The sequence below is a fragment of the Dipodomys merriami genome, unplaced genomic scaffold (assembly GCF_024711535.1).
Source record: "Dipodomys merriami isolate MVZ:Mamm:240054 unplaced genomic scaffold, mDipMer1.0.p SCAF_511, whole genome shotgun sequence".
Taxonomy (NCBI): Eukaryota; Metazoa; Chordata; class Mammalia; order Rodentia; family Heteromyidae; genus Dipodomys; species Dipodomys merriami.
This window is the reverse complement of record NW_027206082.1, coordinates 606,717-628,745: the sequence shown is the minus strand read 5'-3', so window position 1 is coordinate 628,745 and position 22,029 is coordinate 606,717. Positions and strand designations below refer to the sequence as shown.

The 22,029-nt window shown below is 40.6% G+C and overlaps 1 protein-coding gene across 2 annotated transcripts in view; it reads right to left on the bottom strand.

Annotated features, from left to right (window-relative positions):
- Positions 1–8,999: 8,999 nt before the first annotated feature.
- Positions 9,000–22,029, bottom strand: part of LOC138810937 (glutamate-rich protein 1-like) — a 55,228-nt gene continuing 42,198 nt past the window's right edge. For both annotated transcript variants that reach the window (XM_069998339.1, XM_069998341.1), the window contains 3 exons: positions 18,056–18,547; positions 14,703–14,897; positions 9,000–10,896 (listed from right to left, as the gene is read on the bottom strand). In XM_069998339.1, coding sequence (XP_069854440.1) covers positions 10,823–10,896; positions 14,703–14,897; positions 18,056–18,547 — 761 coding nt within the window. In that variant the 3' untranslated portion in view covers positions 9,000–10,822. The remainder of the gene's footprint in view (positions 10,897–14,702; positions 14,898–18,055; positions 18,548–22,029) is intronic.

The following is a 22,029-nucleotide window of genomic DNA, read 5'->3' as shown; positions in this document are numbered from 1 at the left end:
ACCCAGAGTTCAAGCCCCACAACTGACAAAAAAAAAAAAAACTTACAAGGAAAGCCCTAAAAACCTTCAGATTTCAATATAAAATTTGCCTAAATCAACATTTAAGGAAATATGATGTAAATAGTTTTTGGATGTTGTTTTTTCATTCTGAGGTAGGAATACAGTGAGGGAGGGATGTGTGGTACCCTGTCAAGAACACACAGACTGGTAGCATAGCATAGCATGTCTGGGTCTGATGGAGGTCCCAGGGTACTGGATAGAAGAGGCAGTTTAAACCCTAGTTTTCACTTAGGACAAAACTCATCAGAAAAGAAAACATGGCCCCCAAGTTTCTCTTTTTCTCTATGACCACTCAGAGACTTAAGACAGCAGATGCTTAGAGAAAACATCAGGTAGGAAAAGTAGGTTTTTAGTGCTACTAATAGCAGTAAAGGCAACATATTAACTCAGCAGATCACCTCATAAGAGCTCACTGTCAGCACTGACTAGACTATATTCCCCCAAAGCTATGAAGCTGAGCCTGGTTCCAAACACTGCTTTGCTGGGAGGACACCCCTATAGAATAGTAAAAGCCTTTCTTTTCCCAGAATCTGAGATGATTGCAGATCACCTAAATCAACAGTTATGAAAGACATTTATGGAGCCATCTTGACTAGATCCCCTTGGTATAGAGACCCTTCATCACTGCATGGGGAACTATGACTAATCTGTGACCAGAATCAAGCAACTCTCATCCTTTCAAAGAGAAACTGATGGTCAAAGGTCACCTGCCTTGGTGATGATTTAGCTCAAGGCCTCAGACACAGTAGTCCAAGTTGGACACAACATAACGCTGGCTCCACAGAGTGAGAGTCCTCTAAGATATGTGTACATATGACATGGCCACAAAAGCCGTATGGCACTGCTTCTTCCATGTTCTTTGCTTAAAGAGTATCTTCTTAGATGGAAAGAGAACTCACTTCTCTGTGGAAGATGGTCAAACAAATTGTGACCATTTTCCTTAAGCTACTGTAATACCTGGAGGATTAAAGGAGAATAAAATTATGAAAATAGAATAACAAGCGTAGGGCTGAGAAGGTAGAGTGCTTGTTTGCATGCACGAGGCCCTGGGTTTGATTCCTCAGCACCACATAAGCAGAAAAAGCCAGAAGTGGCACTGTGGCTCAAGTGGTAGAGCCCTAGCCTTGAGCTGAAGAGCTGAGGGACAGTGCCTAGGCCCAGTTCAGGCCCCATGACCAGCCAAAAAAAAAAGTGTCAAGATTGAAAGGAAGAAAATTTTGTTATTGATGGTTGGTAAGAACCTATGCATAAAGTTTTCCCTCAATCAAATGGCTGTATTTTAGAACTAATAGAAAAATCAGCAAGCCTATCAGATTTAATATGAGCCAATAAAAACCATGATTATTCATTCCCATACTCTAGCAATAATCTTATATAATAAAATTTTATTAATAAACTTATTATTTAGGCTAGGTGCCAGTGGCTCACACCTGTAATTCTAGTCACTCAAAAGGCTGAGATCTGAGGATAACAATTGGAAGCCAGCCCAAGCAGTAAAGTCAGAGAGACTCTTACTTACAATTAACCACCCTCTAAAGCCAGAAGTAGAGCTATTGCTAAAGTGGTAGAGTGGCAGCCTTGAGCCAAAAAACTTAGAAACAATGCTCAGTCCCTGACTTTAAGCCCCAGGACTGGCATGCACATGTACAAACACAGACACAAAATTAAAAATAATATATAATTAACAATGCCAACACTAAAATATCACCTCATGTTCTATACAATTATATACTAAAGTACAATCTGTTCAAAGTTACAAAATACTCTGTATTACATTCACATAGAACCCCCTGTCCATGAGAGATAGGATGTACTTTTAGCACTGAATCCCAGTACTTGTAATTGTGAATACTCAATAAATGTGTTAAAGACTTACAAATGAAGATTCAAGAACAAGCCTGAGAATGAACACAACAGATATTTTTGAAAAAACATCTTAAATACTACTGGAAGACAAAAAAGAAGACTGGGGACACACATACTTAAATGGGATCATTTGACATTATAACATGGCAGTTCTGCTGTTTGTACAGTGTCATGGCATGAGAAGTAAAGGTACAAGGTTAGGGGTAGCTGTGTCCATGGGTTAGAGCTAGTGCTTCACAATTTTGTCCATTTCTGTCCAAAAGCTGAAGTGGCTCCCCACAGGGAGAACGACGTCACAGCCTCTGGTCATGGGGACAGCGGTGGGAGGGTGGAGAAGGGCCTGGCCTGGAAGTTGAAGTGTGCACTTCCTGTAAGAACTTCACTGGCTATGGCCAAGTATAAATTAAAAATCATCACACTGATTACTAAGAGGAGAAAGGAGGCTGGATGTTGGGAGAAAGCATTAGAACTTTTGCACAGGTATCATCAAAATATCTGAGAAAAAAACTTTAAAAGGAGGAAAAATTTATTTTATTCAGAGGGTTCCACCCATGGATGCCTGTCCTATGTGCTATGGCTGTACATCATGGCAAGAGGAATCCATGGCAGAAACCTGTTCAGCTCATCTCATGGTGGACCAAGGGGAGAGAGAGAAGAGGAGAGGAGACAGAAACCAGACAAAGTCCCAAGAACCCATCCCCACTGAGCTACTTCGTCTAGTCAGGCCCTCCCTCCTAAACTTCCTACAACCTCCCCAAGTGGCACCATCAGCTGGGGACCAAACTTACAACACATAAGCATGTGGTGGGCATTTTATATTTAAATCATAATAAGTTGATTTCTGCTACAGAGAAAAATGTGGTTAGTCCAAACTGAAATGTAAGTGGTTAGAACCACAGAAGATGACAAGCAGCAACATGTATGAAGTGGGCTGTACTAAGACTATATAGCTAAGTGCAAACAGACACATTCAAACACACATCAAACCATGTAGTGGTCAGGTGCTCGAGGGCCAAGGTCCATAGGGCGTAGGGTCACACAGGGGCCTGCTGAGACATGTGACTGTTCTTATCACAAACCAAGAAACAGCCACAGTTCCCTGTAGCTAAGGTTAGAAAAGAAAAGCAGTACAGAAAAAAGCAGAGAAAACACCTGGATCCAAAGGCTTTTAATCAGGTTCAAACATGCAGTTAGGACATTATCTGATAGATTTCCTTTTTCTGTTCTATGCAGAATTTGTGTCGTGTGATTGGGATCCACAATTGCCAGTATGGTACTGCACCATCAAAATTTATTGTAAACACAGGACTGCAAGAGATCATGCTTTTGTTGCCTTTTAAAAACATTAGACAAAAGAAGCTCCTGCGCAAGTGACAAAGAACCATTATTTTATATTTTGGTGAATGGGAAAAGCTGCAGTTCAAAAATGAAATGAAAAGGGTAATTTAGCAATCGCATAATGATAATAATAATAATAATAATAAAGTAACCAAAATTATAAAATAGCAGAAGCTAATTCTCTGAGGGGCAAAATAGGAAATAGTTCTGTCCTTCTACACATACATAAAGAGCATTTGTTGTCTACAATCGCTCTACTGTTTTTGTAATGAGTTCCAAGGAATGTGTTCAGGTGCATACTGGTAGAAATATTCAGAGCTCTGCAAGATGATTTACTCAATTATTCAAAGATCCTGTTTAATGCAGTGTGTGTGTGTGTGTGTGTGTGTGTGTGTGTGTGAGAATTTTGCCCACACTAAACTGTGTGCCTGAGTTGTTACTCACATGAGTTTAGACACCAGAACTAAAAACCCCAATCATCTTTCTTCCTCTTTACTTAGAGATTGTACTTTAGTTTGTGATCGTGGAATTCTTTCTACAATAGCTAAATATTCACCTTAAATATCAGATGTAATACATGGTCTCTGATTTTTACCCTGAGTAGGGCTAATAGTAGCTGGTGGAAATTTTAATAATTCAAATGGTTATGTTCATTGTGTATCAAATATCTGCTCAAGAAATAACTTGTCTCTTATTAGTACTCCCCTTACAGCTAGAGGATTTCCAAATGGGTCCTGGTGTAAGTGGAGGTGCTTAGAGCCACTAGGCCTATGGCACCCACCTCTTTGTAAGGTCAAGATGTTTTTCTTGGCCCCTGGGAACTAGAAAAATATTCCTCCCTGGGTCCTCATCACAAGAAAAAGAGTCAGATAATTACCCTTCATTTCTGGAACAAGGGAGAAAAGACTGAGATGGAAGTACCCTCACCCTGAGCTAGGCCTTCACAGTTGCAGCCATAGGGCCCAGCATCCTGTGGGTGCCAAGAAATAGAGAGGACGTTTATCAAATGTGGTTAATGGCAGAGCAGTGAGGCAGGACAGAGTCTGGATTTAAAATAATACCAATATGCTAGGCTTGGTCAGGAAGACATTTCTGTATACTCTTGGGACCTAGGAACTGCTTCAGGAAGCAGGGCCACTCACAGTAACCATGCAGCTGAGCCATCAGGTATCAGGGCTGTGAAACTTGACTGATCTAGACTGCAGAAGGAATAGCTTGCTCTTTTGTGAGCACGCTGTATGCCTGGCATAGTTACAAAGAGCAGATGCACTTGGACATCATTTTCAGAGGAAGGCATCATTACAAACTAAAGTGAGTGAACTGTGTCTGGTCAAGTTAGGCATAAAGTCTGTTCAAACCTCCCTACAGTATCAACAGTTTCCTGAGGTACATATCTGACAGGTCCTTCTTTGTTTCCCTTCCTTTCTCACTCCTCCTGCTCCCTCCCCTCTCTTCTTCTTCTTCCCCTCATTTCTCCTTCCCCTTCCCTTATAATTCCTAGTAAGTATAGTCCATAGTCACATCAGGACCCATTTAGAACTTTACTACCTTTAAGAGGAGTACAGAATAAGAGACAAGTTCTTGGTTGAGCAGATAGTTTGATATACAATGAACATAAAACCATTTTTAATTATTAAAATTTCCACCAGCTACTATAAGCCCTGCTCAGGGTAAACAAAACCGATCTGCTTTTACTTGTGCAAAGATGAAGCCAAGGTTTACAACAGAATAAAAAGAAAGATGTCCTGGGTAGCCAAATGGCTCGTCCTATCTCCAAGGAAAGCATGCTATTTCAGACCAGGTGGAATTAATCTGAGTAAGTGGAACACTGCTAGAAGCTGGGTCTGAACTCTGTTAGAAACCAGATGACAAATATGTATTTTAATGTTTTCGTTTCTTTCATGCATGTGTTTCTAACGCATTTATAAGATTATTTCTTTGTTACTTTGTATGTCCCTCCCCCACAGTGTAACCCCCGCTTTCACTATATTTGATGTCAGTATAACATGTGGAGGAGATGGGGACAAACAAGTCGTTTAAGGATTCAGATGGACCTGTTGCAACAATGAGAAGTACAAAATGTCATGTCAAAACCAGCTTTACAATGTCGGTGTGGGGGGGGAGGGGGGTATGATTGGGTGGGGGGGAGGGGGGAGGCTAGGAAGGGAGGTGAAGGGTAAACAAAGGGGGAGGCTGCAATGCTTGGTAAGAAATGTATGCATTATCCTGCCCATGTAATTGTAACCCCTCTGTACAGTATGTTCTCAAATAAAAAAAAAAAAAAAGAAACCAGATGACAACATACCTACACACATATTATTTTCCACAGGTATCATGACTGCAAGTGGCCTCAAGCACTGGGAGGCCTGGTAAAAGTCAGATAAATAGTGTATAGTAGGTCATATGGTCCAGTGACGATCATATGGCAGGCACAAAACTAGAAGTCTAGAGTAAAATGCTGTCTAGGTAGGCGCTCAGCCAGGGGCTGTGAAGGAGGCAATTTAGAAGATTAATAACAACACCACTTAGTGGCCTCAGCTGGACAATAGATACAGGCCCAACAAGTAGCTCAGCTGGAGGCCTCCAAGGGGACTGCAGGCCTTAGAGAGGGTAGAGAAGGAAGGAAAGTGAGAAAGGCAAATAACATCACTCAGAGTAGAGGCTTGAGGGAAAGGGCCAAGGAAGAGGTGGAATGGAAATGAAGAGAAGGGTGTGTTCTGGCAATAAAAGGAGAGGATACCTCAAGAGCAGTCTGTGCTACCAACTGGTAAAATACTTGGAGGTAGGTGAGGGGGGTCCTGGAAGGAAGGGACCCTGAAGGTGACAGAGCTCTAGAGGTGAGCCCCTAGGCTTGAGGAGATAGGAGATGAGAGGACTGTGGATAAAGGGATCTTGGGAGTGAAGACAGCTCTGGGGGTGAGGGCAAAGAAACAAAGCCTTACAGGATATCTTCTGAGCTTAACTAGGGGCTCACTCAGGAAATGTGAAAATCCTACAGGTCTGCCAGGGTTTTCATGACCAGGATCTTTACTACCCACCTGGAAAATGTAAACATGTCTTGACTTTCAAGGAAATAGGTCAAGAATCACACATTTTCTATTTATTTTATACCTCATATCAGTCTAATTTTCATCTTTCCTGCATTTTTTCTCTCCATTGATGAAAATATTACAAAGAAACAAAGTTGTAAACACCATAAATCAGAAACATGGTAGCCTTGGGCCTGGGCATAGCCAAAGATGCTTTCATTCTTGCTCTCTCACCACTTTAAATTGTGCAAACATAGCTCTAAGAATGCAGGACTGAGTGGAAGGTAGATATGCTTAGAAAATACTGGTATATTTTTTCTTTGAGGCACAATGATCATCGTTAACAATCTAATAAAAATTCCTCAAATTGTTTAAGAGCTTCCTACTCTTTGACTTGATTGATAAGGGTTACAGTGAATAAATTACATTGGACTGTATGCATATTTTGCAACATTGTAGAAGATAAATTGATTTAAGTATTACTGATTTCAATTACAGTGGGATAAGCAGATTACCATGTTTATGCCCAAATATTAGAAAAGATTTATTTTCTTTGTTTTTTGGAAGATGCATTTTTCTTTTTGGAATTAGAATAATATACAAAAGTAATGGAGCCTTGATTGTCCTGCCTGTCCCCTGCTTTCTGCTTTTCTCTATATTTTTAGGGCCAAGAGAATGGAGATAAAAGTGTCACAAAATAAAATCCAACTCTTCTCCCCATAAGACAAATGACAGTCCATAGGGATTCTGTGAATTCAAGTAAAAGGTCCATGAATTAGAACCCTACTCTATCAACAGTGCATTAACTGCTTGGGTAAGAAAAGACAGAAAATTTTCATAATAAATAGATACAAACAGGAAAATGGAGGTAGGGGGAGGAGAACAAGATGGCAGAGTAGAGGCTTTCTTCCTCAATTCTTTAAATGAGACTAGTCTGATAAAGGAGAAGCTATACTTGGAAATGACATTGCCCCATTTGTAGGAAATGGAAAGATTTGGAAAAAAATTGTATTAAGTGAAGTAAGCCAGGCCCAAAGAAACAAAGGTCCCATGGTTTCCCTTATTTGCAATAACCAGTGTATATCTGAGTCAAGCAGTAAAAGGTCAGATAAGTTGATGTTAGGGAAATGAACCCCAAGATAAGTATTCAAATGTTTTTTATTCTTTCATGCAATTGTTTCTAACATATTTACAAGATGATTTCTTTGTTGCTTTGTATGTCCCTCCCCCACGGTATAACCCCTGCTTTCACTGTATTTGATGTTCTATAATTTGTGGAGGGGACAGGAAAAAACAAATCATTTAAATAAATAGGAAAAGCATAATTGAAGTGGAGTACTGAGAAGCACAAGAAAGGAACAAGACAACTGTGAGACAGAAAGGTGACAGAAAACTAGCAAAATTTGGAGCTCCATCTGTGTATCTCTCAGTGCGGGGAGGAGGCTACAGGTAAGACAGGCAACCTCTGTAACAGGCAGCACACTTCACTGTGGGGAGCTCCCACGAAACCCTGCAAGCATCAGACCCTGGTCTGGGGATATGGCGAGTCAGTGACTTCCCCAGTGTAATACAGCAACCAAGGAGGCGACCTTTCACTACACATATCTCCAAGGGCCAGGCAGGAGCCATCTTGTGGGAGAGCCTCTTGTTTGAGACTGAACTACCAGTCATCAGATTTCATCAGCAGCCCCATGTCTATGGCCAACCAGGATCTGAAACATAGCTGGGGGCTTGGAAACAAGAAAAAAAAAATTCAGTGATGAGTGAGATCTGTAGCACATTGCCAGTTTCCTGACAGCTGACAGCCTTCTAAGACATAGGGGGAGTCACTGCCCTCCTCAATGACAAGTTCATGGTCCTAAACCAACTATTCTTCCATCCAGATTTACAGAAGACTTAGCCTCTGCTTGTAGGGAGATAATTTACATGGATTTCTGGAAGTAAGTTCAATCCTCCACAGATGGCAGCCTCATTCATCAACTTCATTCCCTGTGGATGTTTCAGAAAACATGTTAGGCACCCCAGGTAAACAGCCCAGAATACAGACAGTTCAGCTTACTCGGACTGGTTGTAGCCAGACAAGCTTTGGGACTGAACCATAACCAGGGGCCTTGGAGGCTGGAAAATAGTTACGGCTTTTAAGGACTTCTAAATCACTAGCCACCAATCTTGCCAGTAGAGGTGGCTCAGAAGCCAAAGACTGTAATATCTACCTACCTACCTAATCATACTACAAAACTAAAAAAAAATTTCTGCACAGCCAAAGAAACAATTACTACATAGAGACAACCTGTGGAATATGAGAAAATCTTTATCAACAGATAAAGTATTAATATTCAGAATATACAAGGAGCTCAAAAAAATTAAATAGCAAAATAAAATCCAATTAATAAACAGGCAAACAATTCTCAGAAGAAATACAAATGGCTAATAAATATATTAAGAAATGTTCAACATCCTTAGCCATAAGGGAAATGTAAATCAAAACTACACTAAAATACCATCTCATTGTAGCATTCATCAAGAAAGCCAACAAAACAAATGCTGTCAAAGGTGTGATATGCTGTTGGAGAGAATGTAGATTAGTGTACTACTATGGAAATTAGTATGGAGATTCCTCAAAAATTTAAAAATAGACATACCTTATAACTCTGCTATAGCATACTGAATATATCTGAAGGAGAGCAAACAAACATACAAGAAAAATACTTGCATACATATATTTATTAAGCACTGCTCATAATAGCCAAATAGTGGAAGCAGCTGAGGTACTCAAGATGAATGGATACTGATATATAAAACATAGCCAAAAAATAAAAATAAAATCATGCCATTTGCGGAAAAATAGATGGAACTGGAGAAGATCTTCTTGAAGAAGATAAGCCAAGCTCAAAAAGCCAAATAGTTTATATCTTTGCTCCTATGTTGAAACTAAACCTAAAGATATGCATGGACATGTATACATACACACATACGCAGTATTCACTGAAGAGGGTCAGTCCTTTTAACCATGGTATTGAGAAACTGGACATCCACAAGCAAAACTACTTTTAGCTCAAACAACAGAATTAAAACCATAAAACTCTTAGACTGAAACACAAGATAAAATCTTTATGACAACAGTTTGGCAGTAGTTTCTGAGAAACCTGAAGCACAAGCAAAATAGGACAAAAACTGAGTTGATAAGAATTAAAAATTTCAAGCTGGGCGCCAGTGGTTTATGCCTGTAATCCTAGCTACTCAGGAGGCTGAGATCTGAGGATCATGGTTCAAAGCCAGCCCAGGCAGAAAAGTCCATTATACTCTGATTTCCAATAAAAACAACTAGAAAACTAGAAGTGCCACCATTGTGGCTCAAGAGGGAGAAAGCTTACCTTGAGCTGAAAAGCACAGGGATAGCGCCCAGGCCCAGAGTTCAAGCCCCACGATTGACAAAAAAAAAAAAAAAATCAGTACATCATCAAGGGATAGTACCAAGAGAATGAAAAAGCAAGCCTCAGAATTGGGAGGGAATATTTTCAGATCACATATCTGATAATCTAATTCTGATATATTCAGAGTATATATAAGGCCAATGTTCTCTAAGAATACAGTACCAACACTGATTAATACTTTAAAAATTTGACTACTTCCATGACCAAAAGAAAGATAAAACAGGGAAAACTGGATATTGACATTATTCTCAATGTAGAGAAGAAAAAAATGAATTTAGCTATTTTCAAACTATGTAAACTAGACTTTTTAATGCCAATAAGGTGTGTGTGTGTGTGTGTGTGTGTGTGTGTGTGTGTGTGTGTGTGTGTGTGTGTGTGTGTGTGTGTGTGTGTGTGTGTGTGTGTGTGTGTGTGTGTGTGTGTGTGTGTGTGTGTGTGTGTGTGTGTGTGTGTGTGTGTGTGTGTGTGTTCCTGGGGCTTGAACTCAGGGCCTGGGTGCTGTCACTGAGCTTTTTTTTTGTTTAAAGTTAGTGCTCTACCTCTTGAATCAAAAGTCCACTTCCAGCATTTCGTTTTGTTTAATTGGACATAAGAATCTCATGGATTTTCCTGCTAACACTGGCTTTGGACAGCTAACCTCAGATCTCAGCCTCCTGAACATCTAGGATTACAGGCATAAACCACGTGCCTGGTTTCTATTAAGGCATTCTTAAACATTTTTTTTAGCCACAAGGTGATTTACAATGTTATAAAAAATATAGAACAACTTCAAGTTAGTTGAACAGAATGTCAATTTCAGATTTTTACAAGAATAAAAAAAAATCATTTTCTGTTGTAATTCAAGACAAATACAATTGAAAGTAAGTGAAAAGTTTTAAATTCTACCCCAAATTCTCATTTAAATATTCAAAAGACATTTTATCCATTATATACAAACACAGGAATAAACAATGTATTTAATTCTCCAAGATTTAAGCTTCAAAACATGTTGGGAACTTAATTTTTTTTGTACATAGAATAAGTGTCAGTCCAATTCATATCTTTCTCTTACATCTTCATGTTAAATATAGATCTTCTTAAAGAGATATACTAATTTTATTCACTCTTTTTCTCAGGAAAGACTTGTGTGATCCAGTAATTAAAGAAAGCTGAAATCACTTTAGTATGTTCTGGAGTGTAAAAACAAAAACAAAGCAAACAAAAGATAAAATAAAACAATGGTTACAAAGATAAATCATAGATGGTTATTTTATAGATACGATCCTCTGGGTCTACAGTAAGTCTTGCAATAATCTAATGAAATGAACCCTTGGCCTAAAAGTGGTATGATAGTGATGTAATTACAGCCTCCTCATCACATATGATGTCACAAATAGGACAAGAAGGTGGATACATTCTGACTCTCTGTGTTCCCCATGTGGATCCTTAAGTCCTACTGGGTTCATATCTCACACAATCCCCACATTATTTATAAATCTGACCTGAAAAACAAGCACATGCAAATTGGCTTAAAAGGCTTAAAAGGTAGAATCCTAAGCAATGTGATCTATAAGCCACACAGCAGCCAGCTCTCATGAGGCCAACGCCGTGCCCGGATAGCCAGAGCAAATGACCAAGGAGAAGGATATGTCCCCCAAATCACCTGTCAATTCCCATGGCTTCCTGAGGAAGTGTAGCTGTAAGCCAAGAGTCTCCTCAAATGTCTGGCTTTAGAACATCTGGAGACTTCCAGATCTAGTTTAGGATGGATCTACTGTTTCTAAAGTTCTCAGCCATAGGGTGCACAAACTGACCTGCAGGGCCCTATTCCCAGATCTGGGCAGACCCAGCACTGTTCCTAGAGTTGATCCACTACTGCTGATACTGATGCTTCACTTCCAGACTGGATCAGATCCAGAGGGGGCAAGGTGTGCCAAGGGGGCAGGGTGTGCCCTCCTGCCAACTCTACAGAAGCCCTTGGATACCCTCCTGAAGCTGACACTTTCCTGCAAGACCCAGGTGCTCCTAGAAACTGCCTTTCCTCACAGGGTAATGACAGTAACTTCTACAGAGGCCTATCAGAGAGCTAGACACAGAAATTCCTACAGCACTCCTCAGTGTCTGAGTGTGAGTGGGTCTGGTGGATGGCAGCCCTGACTAAGTAGCACAGGTTTGTGTCACGATGTGACATCCAAGTGTGAGGTCCACATATTTCAAAGCACCAGCTTGATCCTAACACTGTGAAAGCAGTGAATGTGTGCAAGGGGTCTACACCTACTCAAGTGAAATGTCTTAAGATTTAGAGGAATTACTGAGCCAGTAGGAAAGAACAAACAAGGAAGACAACACTATACCTTCCTTAAACCAAATATGATTAGACAGATATTATATTTGAAAATAAAGCTTCATTATTAATAATTTTGTTCATAAAATAGCTTGATACTTAAAAACTTTAAGAACATACTCCACCGTATGTTCAAGGGAATCAATTTTACAAGACGTGTTTGTATCTCTCTCAATTCCTTACACTAAATGTGCTTGTTGATAAACCTTGTCTAGCCACCTTAGTGCAAAGCTAGCAACTTTCCCAATGCAGATCCTGCTGGCAGCACTGCCCATGCCTTTATACATGGCCGAGCACAACAAGAAGACTTTTGAGTATGGAAAAAAAACCTCATATACTAAAAAAAAACAAATCTCATCTTCCAAATTCTTAAGTCTCATGTCAATTTAACTTAATTGGCTTTGTGCAGTTTGCAATACAACGACCATGAAATCTAAATTTGTCAAATACTGGAGCCTCACAAACATCTAAAAATATAGAACGCCTGGCTGTGAGACAGCTGACCCATTCTCACAGGCATGCAAAGCCAGGTTCCTTCCTGGTGCTGACTGCTGCTCTGGAGGTACATGCCTTCCTGGCCTTCCTTCCCTTCCATGGGCTCTCCACCCCACTGCCTCCTCTAGCCTCTTTTCCCAACTTCCCTCACAGCTGACCCTCTCTCTTCCCTCTGTTCATAGTTTCTTCTAATTCCCTCATTACCCCACATTATCGAAGCCTCTATCCCTGGGCTCTCAGCTGTCTATGTAGCCACTTGCCCTTATAGTCTTCCATTTCCTACCTGCCCAAGCTGGGGATATGAAAGGCCTTTATGTCCAGCCTAATGCTTCTGGTAGTCTTTCTTCCTCTGATTGGCTACTTGTCTTTTTCATGGGCTCAAGCCAAAACACCAGTTTGTTCCTTAGATTTCAAACCCAATCAGCCAGAAAATCCCACTACATAGACTGCCTAGAACTTAGCCACACTTGTCTTTCGGGTTACCAGACTCTGGTCCATACTGTGGTCACTTGTACTGGGGCCCTTTACATATGATTTCAACCCCCTGATCTCCATTCTACAGCTTTACTCCAAACGAAGCATCCCAGGGACCCTTCTGAGGATGGTCAAACCTGCTCTCTAAAGAAGCCAACACATCATTGTGTTGTGCTGCCTCCTCAGCTGTGTCCTCTCCTCCTGTACACCTACCTCCTTGTTGCTCCACATCTGCTTTTTTGTTGTTGTTTTTTTCTCCAACCTATAAGCCATTTCTGTCAGGACACCTGCCATCTGCTCCAAATTCTCCTCCAACGCCATTCCTCTGAATACCTACTCTCTGCTCTATGTTCTCCTCTACAACTATACCTCTTAGATGTGCTTTTTACCATCTCACCTGGCTAATTTTCTCCCACACTAGGACACACACTACCAAGGGCAAGAACTTCATATCTTTCTTCATCAAGGAGGACAGGACCCAAGCAGATCCTGGAGTAGGTAGATATGAGACACACCTTCCCTCCACAAGGAAGGAAATATACATTCACAAGTGGTGGGTCCTCTAGGCTACCCCAATCATAATGACCGTTCCTACTTACTATCAAATTCACTTGCTTTCTACAGAAGTGCCACAATGTGACTTTCTTCTTTCTTGGCTTGCTTATCTGGTTGTTTTTGTGAAGGGTGGTACTGGGTTAAACTGGAGCCTCATACTTTTTTGGTAGGCACTCCACCGATAGAGCCACACCTCCAACCTTTTATATGCTTTAGTTTTTTGGGGAATAGGGGCTCATAGTTATTCCCTGGTGGTCTTGGATTATGATCCTGGATTATGTAGTTGAAACACTAAAGTTGAAAATGTACATCATCCTGCCTTAGAACCCCTCACAGCCCTTTGAGTTTCCTCTTGTCACTAGCTCAACTAAAACTTGCTCAGGTCCTTTCCTTGTGTTCCACTTTGTGTCTGCAGGATTTATATCCTCCCTGGCCCATGATTAGGGCTTAGCATAGCTGACCCTGCAAATTACAGTCTGTATAGAATGGGTATCCAATAAAGATTGGGAAAGTGTGCAAAAGAATGATCACTATAAAAATCCAATGCTCTGTCCTTACAGTGATATTTCAATGAGGTATCAAAAGATCTCTGAAGGGCAGAAATACTTTTCCTTGTGTTAATCCAGCAAAGGAAAGGAAAAGGAAAAAATAAATTTTTGGACTCATTTTTTTTTTTTAATTCTGGTCCTGAGCTTGAATTTAGGGTCTGGGTCCTATTCCTGAACCTGTTTTTTGCTCAAGGCTAGTACTTTACCACTGAGTGACAGCTCCACTTCCGGTCTTTTAGGGATTAACTGGAAATAATAGTCTCATGGACTTTCCTGCCCGGGATGGCTCTGAACTGTGATCCTCAGATCTTAGCCTCCTGAGTAGCTAGGACTACAGGCATGAGTACCAGTGCCCAGCAGGTACTTGTACTTTAATTTTGAAAAGCTAAGAGTTGATAGTCTATAGGCCTAGAAAACTACATGATGTGTAGTTTGCTTATGTCAGTAGTATTTTTTTTTTATATCAAGCAGATGTGTAAAGACCCTATTTCTCTGTGGGACTCTATACTCTTTTAGGCCATGTATGCATTGTTTTCTAATCCATTGGTGTTTGGAAGGATTTTCAAAGTACTGTACTTACCAGAGGGCATCATGCAATGTTCTGGGAACATCTCTAGTGCCCTTTTCAGTCTTTCAGTGTCTTGCAGAAGAAGCAGTGTTTTCATATGGTCCAGAATGAATATATCTGAGGGAGGCATGCTATGAGACTCAAGGCAGTGTAGCAGTTCTTTGATGGTTTCCATGCACACAGCTGAATCTGAGTCTTTGGAGATACCTAAAAAAAGTCAGCATCACATGGAGGTTTAGTTTCACTTTTGTAAGCCAAAGGTAAGTTTTTGTCTCTTAAAGAGGCTTCAAACATACAACTTAGATTGAGATGTCTGGGATATAAAAAGCACTAGGAGGGCTGGGAAGGTGGCTCAGTGGTAGAGCGCTTGCCTTGCATGCTCGAGGCCCTGGGTTTGATTCCTCAGCACCACATAAGCAAAAATAGAAAAAAGCCAGAAGTGGCGCTCTGGCTCAAGTGGTAGAGCACTAGCCTTGAGCTGAAGAGCTGAGGGACAGCGCCCAGGCCCAGAGTTCAGGCCCCACGACCAGGACCCCCCCTCCCCCCCCAAAAAAAGCACTAGGAGAGAAAATGACAGTAGAACTCTAAAAAGTAAACCTAGGATGGGGTGCCATTGTTTGAGCAACATGGAAACCTGGCCACTGTTTACATATCTGATATTTGAACACCTAAGTGTGACATAGGATTTGAAGTAAGGACAGCAGCAGAAAAACCAGACAATGAAACCAAATTCTTCATACAGGCTGTGTATCCTTGTAAACAGAGTAGGGTGGCTGGATACTAAGGACAAATCAAGGAATACCATACAAAAGCATGATTCTGGGTTTTCTTGGGTATACTGAAGTTTACCATTAGTTGAGGAGTTGTCTTCTCAAGACCAGCAACTCAACCACAGGCTGCTTTTTAAGATTTGTTTTCTGTATCTCTGGTTTTCAGCAGCTTGACTGTAATGTGCTTGGGAATGATGTTATCTGTATTAATCCTGTTTGGGTCCACGGAAGTTGAAATTACGATTGTGTGCCATTTATCAGAGGAAATAAAATGTAATCAGGGTAGTACAGTGGTAGAGGCCGTAGGCCCTTATCACTTCAGAAGCCTATCTCCTAAGATAAAGCTCAAGCTCTGTTCCCTCCTCTGTCTTAGATTCCAAACAAAAGAGTATGAGACTCTTTCTCTGGGTCCATATTGGCTAGGCTCTTTTATTTATTTTTCACTCTTTAAAAAGGTTTTTAGAATACTCTCCTGGTCTTGGAGGACTGAAGTTGAAGTCAAGATGTTGGCAGGACCATTCGCATTCTGAAGCCTCTATAGGTGGCCCCTTCTTCAACTTTCATCTTCTCATTCTTTTTCTTTTACCCTTCATCTGGGAACTTTACTTTGATCTGTCTTCCTAGTTGCAAGCTCTCTTCTATACTGAATGTAATCTGATCTTTAGATTCATCTTTTGAGCTCTAAGTTTCAGTTATATTTCTCAGGTCTAAATGTGATTATTATAATAGATTGTCATTGTTTTCATCTTTTTTTGAACATCTTAAATGTAGTTAGTATAAAAATCCCTGTCTAGCAGCAGCATTGTCTTCTGCTTCTATTGCTCTCTTTGTAGGATTTCTTGTTATATGTTCCTGTCTCTTGGAGTGCATGAGCAGTATTTATTAAATGTGTACCAAAACCCTCCAAAAGTCTTGGATGATGCTACTTTGCTCCAAAGAGGGCTGGCCCTCTGCCTTGCCAGCAGAACTGGGGAAGTTGACTTGACTTTCATGGGCAAAGTCTAATGCAGGGTGGGCTGCATGACTGACTGGCAAAGGGTATGCTCTACCTTAGCTTGTTTTCAAGGCACTTAAGATGGACCCCTGCCTGCTCAGCTCCTAAGACTGCCCAAGGCTTCAATGTCATAAGAGACCTTTTACTTGACTACTGTTCTTCCAACTTGAGTTTCAGATTCTGGCCACCTTTCTATTAGCACCTGGACTCTACTGGGACAAATACATTGCAGATCTGTTTGCCTCCTTTAGTTCATCCTCAGATATTCATGTAAGGCTCTACTTAGTAAACACCTGGAAGAAACAAGTGGCCACAGAATGTTGACTGCCCTGCCTAAGGGATTCTAGAATTCTGTCTTAAAGATAGTCTCCTCATTAGCTCTTTTTTTTTTTTTTGGTGACAGTCCTGGGACTTGAACTCTGGGCCTGGCCACTGTCCCTGAGCTTCTTTTGCTCAAGGTGAGCCACAATGCCAGTTCTAGCCTTTTCTATTTATGTGGTACTGAGGAATCGAACCCAGGGCTTCATGCATGCAAGGTACACACTCTACCACTAAGCCACATTCCCAGCCCAGTAGGTCTTACATTTATTTTATTTATTCTACAGTCTTTTATCATATACAGATTGGAAAATCTACTAAAGTTTCTTGAATCCTACTACTACTCTGCAGAGTATCAGCTATATCTCCCATCTGTGGCATTTGATTATTGCCATTATGTTTCAATGTGTCAATGAGACATGCTAATAAACATGCTAATGAGGAAAAGGTGATTGCGTGTCACTTGTAACCATCTTGTTGGTTAAACTGACAGATTAATGGTATCTTTGTATCAGTGTTAAAATCAGTTTAAATCATTTGCATTCTCCAATATCATGGAGCCAATGCTTCTCAGTTATATCAATAAGGATGTAAATAGGAAGGTGTCTGGCTGACATCTGAATCTACCCCTCTACTCTGGATCTCCAGTGGTATCCTCTCAATGGGAATGCATCCTGCTTGCTGGGAGTAACTTGTGCTGTGATCATGTGATCATGCTGGCTCCTGATGGGTACTTGCTTTTTTCTAGTTATCAGGTCAGTTGCTAAAAAGCAAATGATGGAAGGATAAAGCTACTTTTATTTTAATATTCTGTATCAATACAAAGTTACCAAAAAGCCTGCTTTATTGTAAATTTAAATCAGTAAGTTATAAGTGGGAGAGCAAAGTAAATGTCTCACAAAAACAGCACTGTGGTTCTTTTATATTTCTAGTAGATTAAAAACATGTAGAGTGTCAAATTTCTAGCAGAATTTATCTTTATTTAGACATATAACTCAGAACACTAGTACACTCCCTCCAAAGTCTGACTTTAGGGAAATAAGGAACATGAGCCCAAACTATGCAACAGGAGAGCACTGTCCACTGATTCCTCTCAAAGGTCAAAGATACACCACGCACAAGGAGCCATGCACCAGTCCAGCTCGGTAACAGTAGAATTTACACAGTTTGATTTTTTGCCTTGAAATGATTTACTTGAAATATTTTAAACATTTATATATTTTACTGTATTTGGAGATTTTCCATACATTAACAAAGCACCATTATTCAAAGGGCAAACTTACCATCATAAAAATATATTTCTTGTGTTGACTTCAGAAAGTTTAGGACACTGTCTGCCTTGCTGGTGATGTCAGCATATTCTTGGGAGAGGTCTGTGGCTGTACCCTCCTCGCTGAGGTCCTCCTCACCCTCCTCAAGGGGGTCTTGAGAGCCTTCTCCTACAGCACCTCTCAGTTCTTCCTGATCACTGCTGCTCTCCTCGGGCTGGTACAAGAAACTGACACCAGAAGCCTTCTTTACCAAGCCAGCTTCTTTCTTCCTCCTCATTTGCTGTTTCTTTTTCAGCTTCCGTTTTTTATTTCTGCTCATTGTGGGCCCATCTGTGTGCTGTGGCTGTATTTTTTCTTGTAAAAGACTCTGCTGTTTTTTAAATTCTGATTGATCTTCTAATTCTGCTTGTTCTAAAGGAACTTCATTAGGATTTTTAAGTTTTTTCTTTGGCTTATGCTTTCTAATTCTTCTTCTTTTTGGTTGATCAAGAGGATCCAGATCAGCTTTAAAAAAATTCAAATACAACAATTTGTAGTACAATAGGACTGTAACAGCACAAGCTAACTAAATTTTCCATCAGAATCACTTTGTTGATTATTCACTTTACCTTAAGCAAACATATGATCAAAGACTCTAGAACTAACTATCATTATGGTTGTACATTTGCTTATCCTTCTTCGCTCCATTCATGTATTCTTCCTCTCACTGCTCTGCCCCCATCAACAGGTTTCAGCTTCCTGGTATTCATTTTGTTAAATGGTTTATTACTTGTTCAAAGGAGTTGCACTGTTACTCCTCCTCTAAGTATACTATTCTTTAATCAATCTATTTCTGTGTATATGCAAATAACCCTGTATATACATTTATGTGTGTTTGTATTTTAGATCTAACTTTTACAAATGAGAGAAAACATGTGCCATGTCTATGAGCATGACTAATTTCATTTAATGTAATTTTTCTAGGTCCATCCATTTCCCTGCAAATGACAACATTATTATTCTTTCTGATGAGTAAAATTCCATTGTTCATATGTACCACATTTTTTTGATCCACTCATCTCTTTAGGGCATCTGGGCTGTTTTTCTATCATAGCTAGTATGTTTTTGAAGGAGAGTTTGCAGCTTTCTCTGGATACACTTAGTGACTGTATCTATAAAACCTACTGTTCCTTGAACTTGGCACAAATCCAAAACTCCTCCTCATAAAATCGTGATATAAGATTATAGTGTAGCCTATAATTAGTAGGGTTTTTTTTTTTTAATGAGTTTCCCCAGTCACTGGTGGATTTCTTTTTTTTTTCTTTTTTTCCATCGTGGGGCTTGAACTCTGGGCTTGGGGGTGCTGTCCCTGCACCATTCAGCTCAAGGCTAGCGCTCTACCGCTTGAACCACAGCACCACTTTCTCACTGGTGGATTTTTTTTGTCAGTTGTGGGGCTTGAACTCTGGGCCTGGGCGCTGTCCATTAGTTCTGAAGAACTAGCGCTCTACCACTTGAGCGCCACTTCTGTTTTTTTTTTTCTTTTTGCTTATGTGGTGCTGAGGACTCGAACCCAGGGCCTCAGGCATGCAAGGCAAGCGCTCTACCACTGAGCCACCTTCCCAGCCCTCACTGGTGGATTTCTGAATACAGTATAGTTCTATTTCATTTCAAGTGTGAATAGCAAGGATTTGCTGAGTGTGGATAACAAATCAATGATGATTCCCAATATCTGAGTAGCTGATTGTGAAGTAATCTGTAAAATATTAATATTAAAAATGGCCTATGTTTATGAAACTTTATTTTTTAAGTTGTTTTGAAAAATTATACTCATTGGTGTCTTTAAAGTACATATGTATGTGCTTCACTTCATTAATTTTTTTGTTTTTTTTTTTTTTGCCAGTCCTGGGGCTTGAATTCGGAGCCTGGGCACTGTCCCTGAGCTTCTTTTGCTCAAGACTAGCACTCTATCACTTGAACCACAGCACCACCTCGGCCTTTTCTGTTTATGTGGTACTGAGGAATGGAACCCAGGGATTCATGCATGCTGGGCAAGCACTGTACCACTAGGCCACCTTCCCAGCCCCATCACTTCATTAATTTGCAGGAAAGAATCCATAGGTATTTTATCATCCCAGATGGGATGCTAGTCTAACAGGTCATAGGGAGGGTGGGGACCTTACCACCTATTCAATAAAGCAAAAGCAGAATTCCTCATCTTCTTTCCAGGCTCCTTGTGGGTACCTCCCCCTGTAGGTAGCCTCCACTAAGCCATCCATCTAATGGCCAACTTAATTCTCAGGAGTTTATTTCTCTTTCTCTCTCTTTTTTTTTGGGTGAGTCCTGGGACTTGAACTCAAGAGCTAGTTTTCTACTACTGAGTCATAGCTCTATTTCTGGCTTTCTTTTTCTTATGGTTAATTGGAGATAAGAGTCTCATGGACTTGCCTGGATGAGCTGGATTTGAACTGCAATTCTCAGATCTCAGCCTCCTAGATAGCTAGGATTACAGGCCTGAGCCTTTAGCAGTCCCCAACCCCCTCTCTGTTGCTGGTCCTGGAGCTCAAACTCTGGGCCTAGGCACAGTCCCTGAACTTTTTGCTCAAGGCTAGCACTCTTACTACTTGCACCACAACACCACTTCTGGCTTTTTCTGTGATTAATTAGTGGTAAGAGTCTCATCAACTTTCCTGCCCAGGCTTGCTTCAATCACAATCCTCAGATCTCAGCCTCCTGAGTAGCTAGGATTACAGGTGTGAACCACTGCTGCCAGGTAGCAATTTCTCTTTTTAAGTGGTCATATTACAAAACAAATGTCTCTGGTGAGTATACTTACAACTATTATTTTGCTATTTTTAAAAGACTATAGAATGGCAAAGAGCTCTAAAATGATATCTTTATCATGCTTTCAGATAACTGTGTATGTAATTTTTTTTTGCCAGTCCTTGGGCTTGAACTCAGGGCCTGGGCACTGTCCCTGAGCCTCTCTGTGCTCAAGGCTAGTGCTCTACCACTTGAGCCACAGCGCCACTTCTGGCTTTGTCTGTTTATATGGTACTGAGGAATGGAACCCAGGGCTTCATACATGCTAGGCAAGCACTCTACCACTTATGCACTTTTGAAAGGGAACCTTTAATATATATTTGAAAAGAGCCACTGTTAGTCCACATCCAGGATGTCTACTGTGGTTCAAAAGAGGTAAGGGCAAACTGCTCCTTTTTCTGCTACAATGCATGTTTAGGATATATACTACTTTATCATGAGGAAAACATTTTAAATATAAGGTGATTACAGCATCTCAAAATTCATAGGCTACCACTATGTCCTGCTGAAAGGGAAATTTATAGCTTAGATCTATCAGGAAAGAAGAAAGGCTGAAAAGCAATGACATATGCGTCTTAAAAAGCTAGAAGGCTGGGGATGCAGCGCAGTGGGATGTACTAGATTGGTGGTACAGCGAGTGACACTTTTATTTGTAGAGAAAAACCAAGACCATTGGCAAATTCTTACCAGATGAGGGCATAAGCTAGGGTGAGAGGCTCTGCTCAGGAGTAGTAAGTTCCCTGAAGGCCTCAAGATGGATCCCAAATCAAGGTTCTACAAGTGGATGTCCCAGGCCACATTTATTAAGTCCCAGGACTTGCAAGCAATTCATAGGAGTAGAGCAGTGTAAGGATTCTAGGGGGCAGAGCCAAGATGAAACCTGATGATGTGAAAGAAGACTTGAAGTGAGGGACATGTTGGTTATTCAGACTATGATGGTGACCAGGACTCACTCTAATGTATCAAATTGTACTTTGGCCTATAAATCATCTCCTGGTATCCCAGGGCTTCTGAGCAGACTGCATGAGTCAATACATATTCAGAGCAGCCAAAGAAGCAAGTAAGCATTCAAGATCAGCTTGGCAAGCTATCCTGGTGTTTGGTACCCACGGGGCTACTCTCCAATAGGTCCTAAAGTTTTTAAAGCTTGCAGAACATGAAGCATTGCATAAAGCCCTGCATAT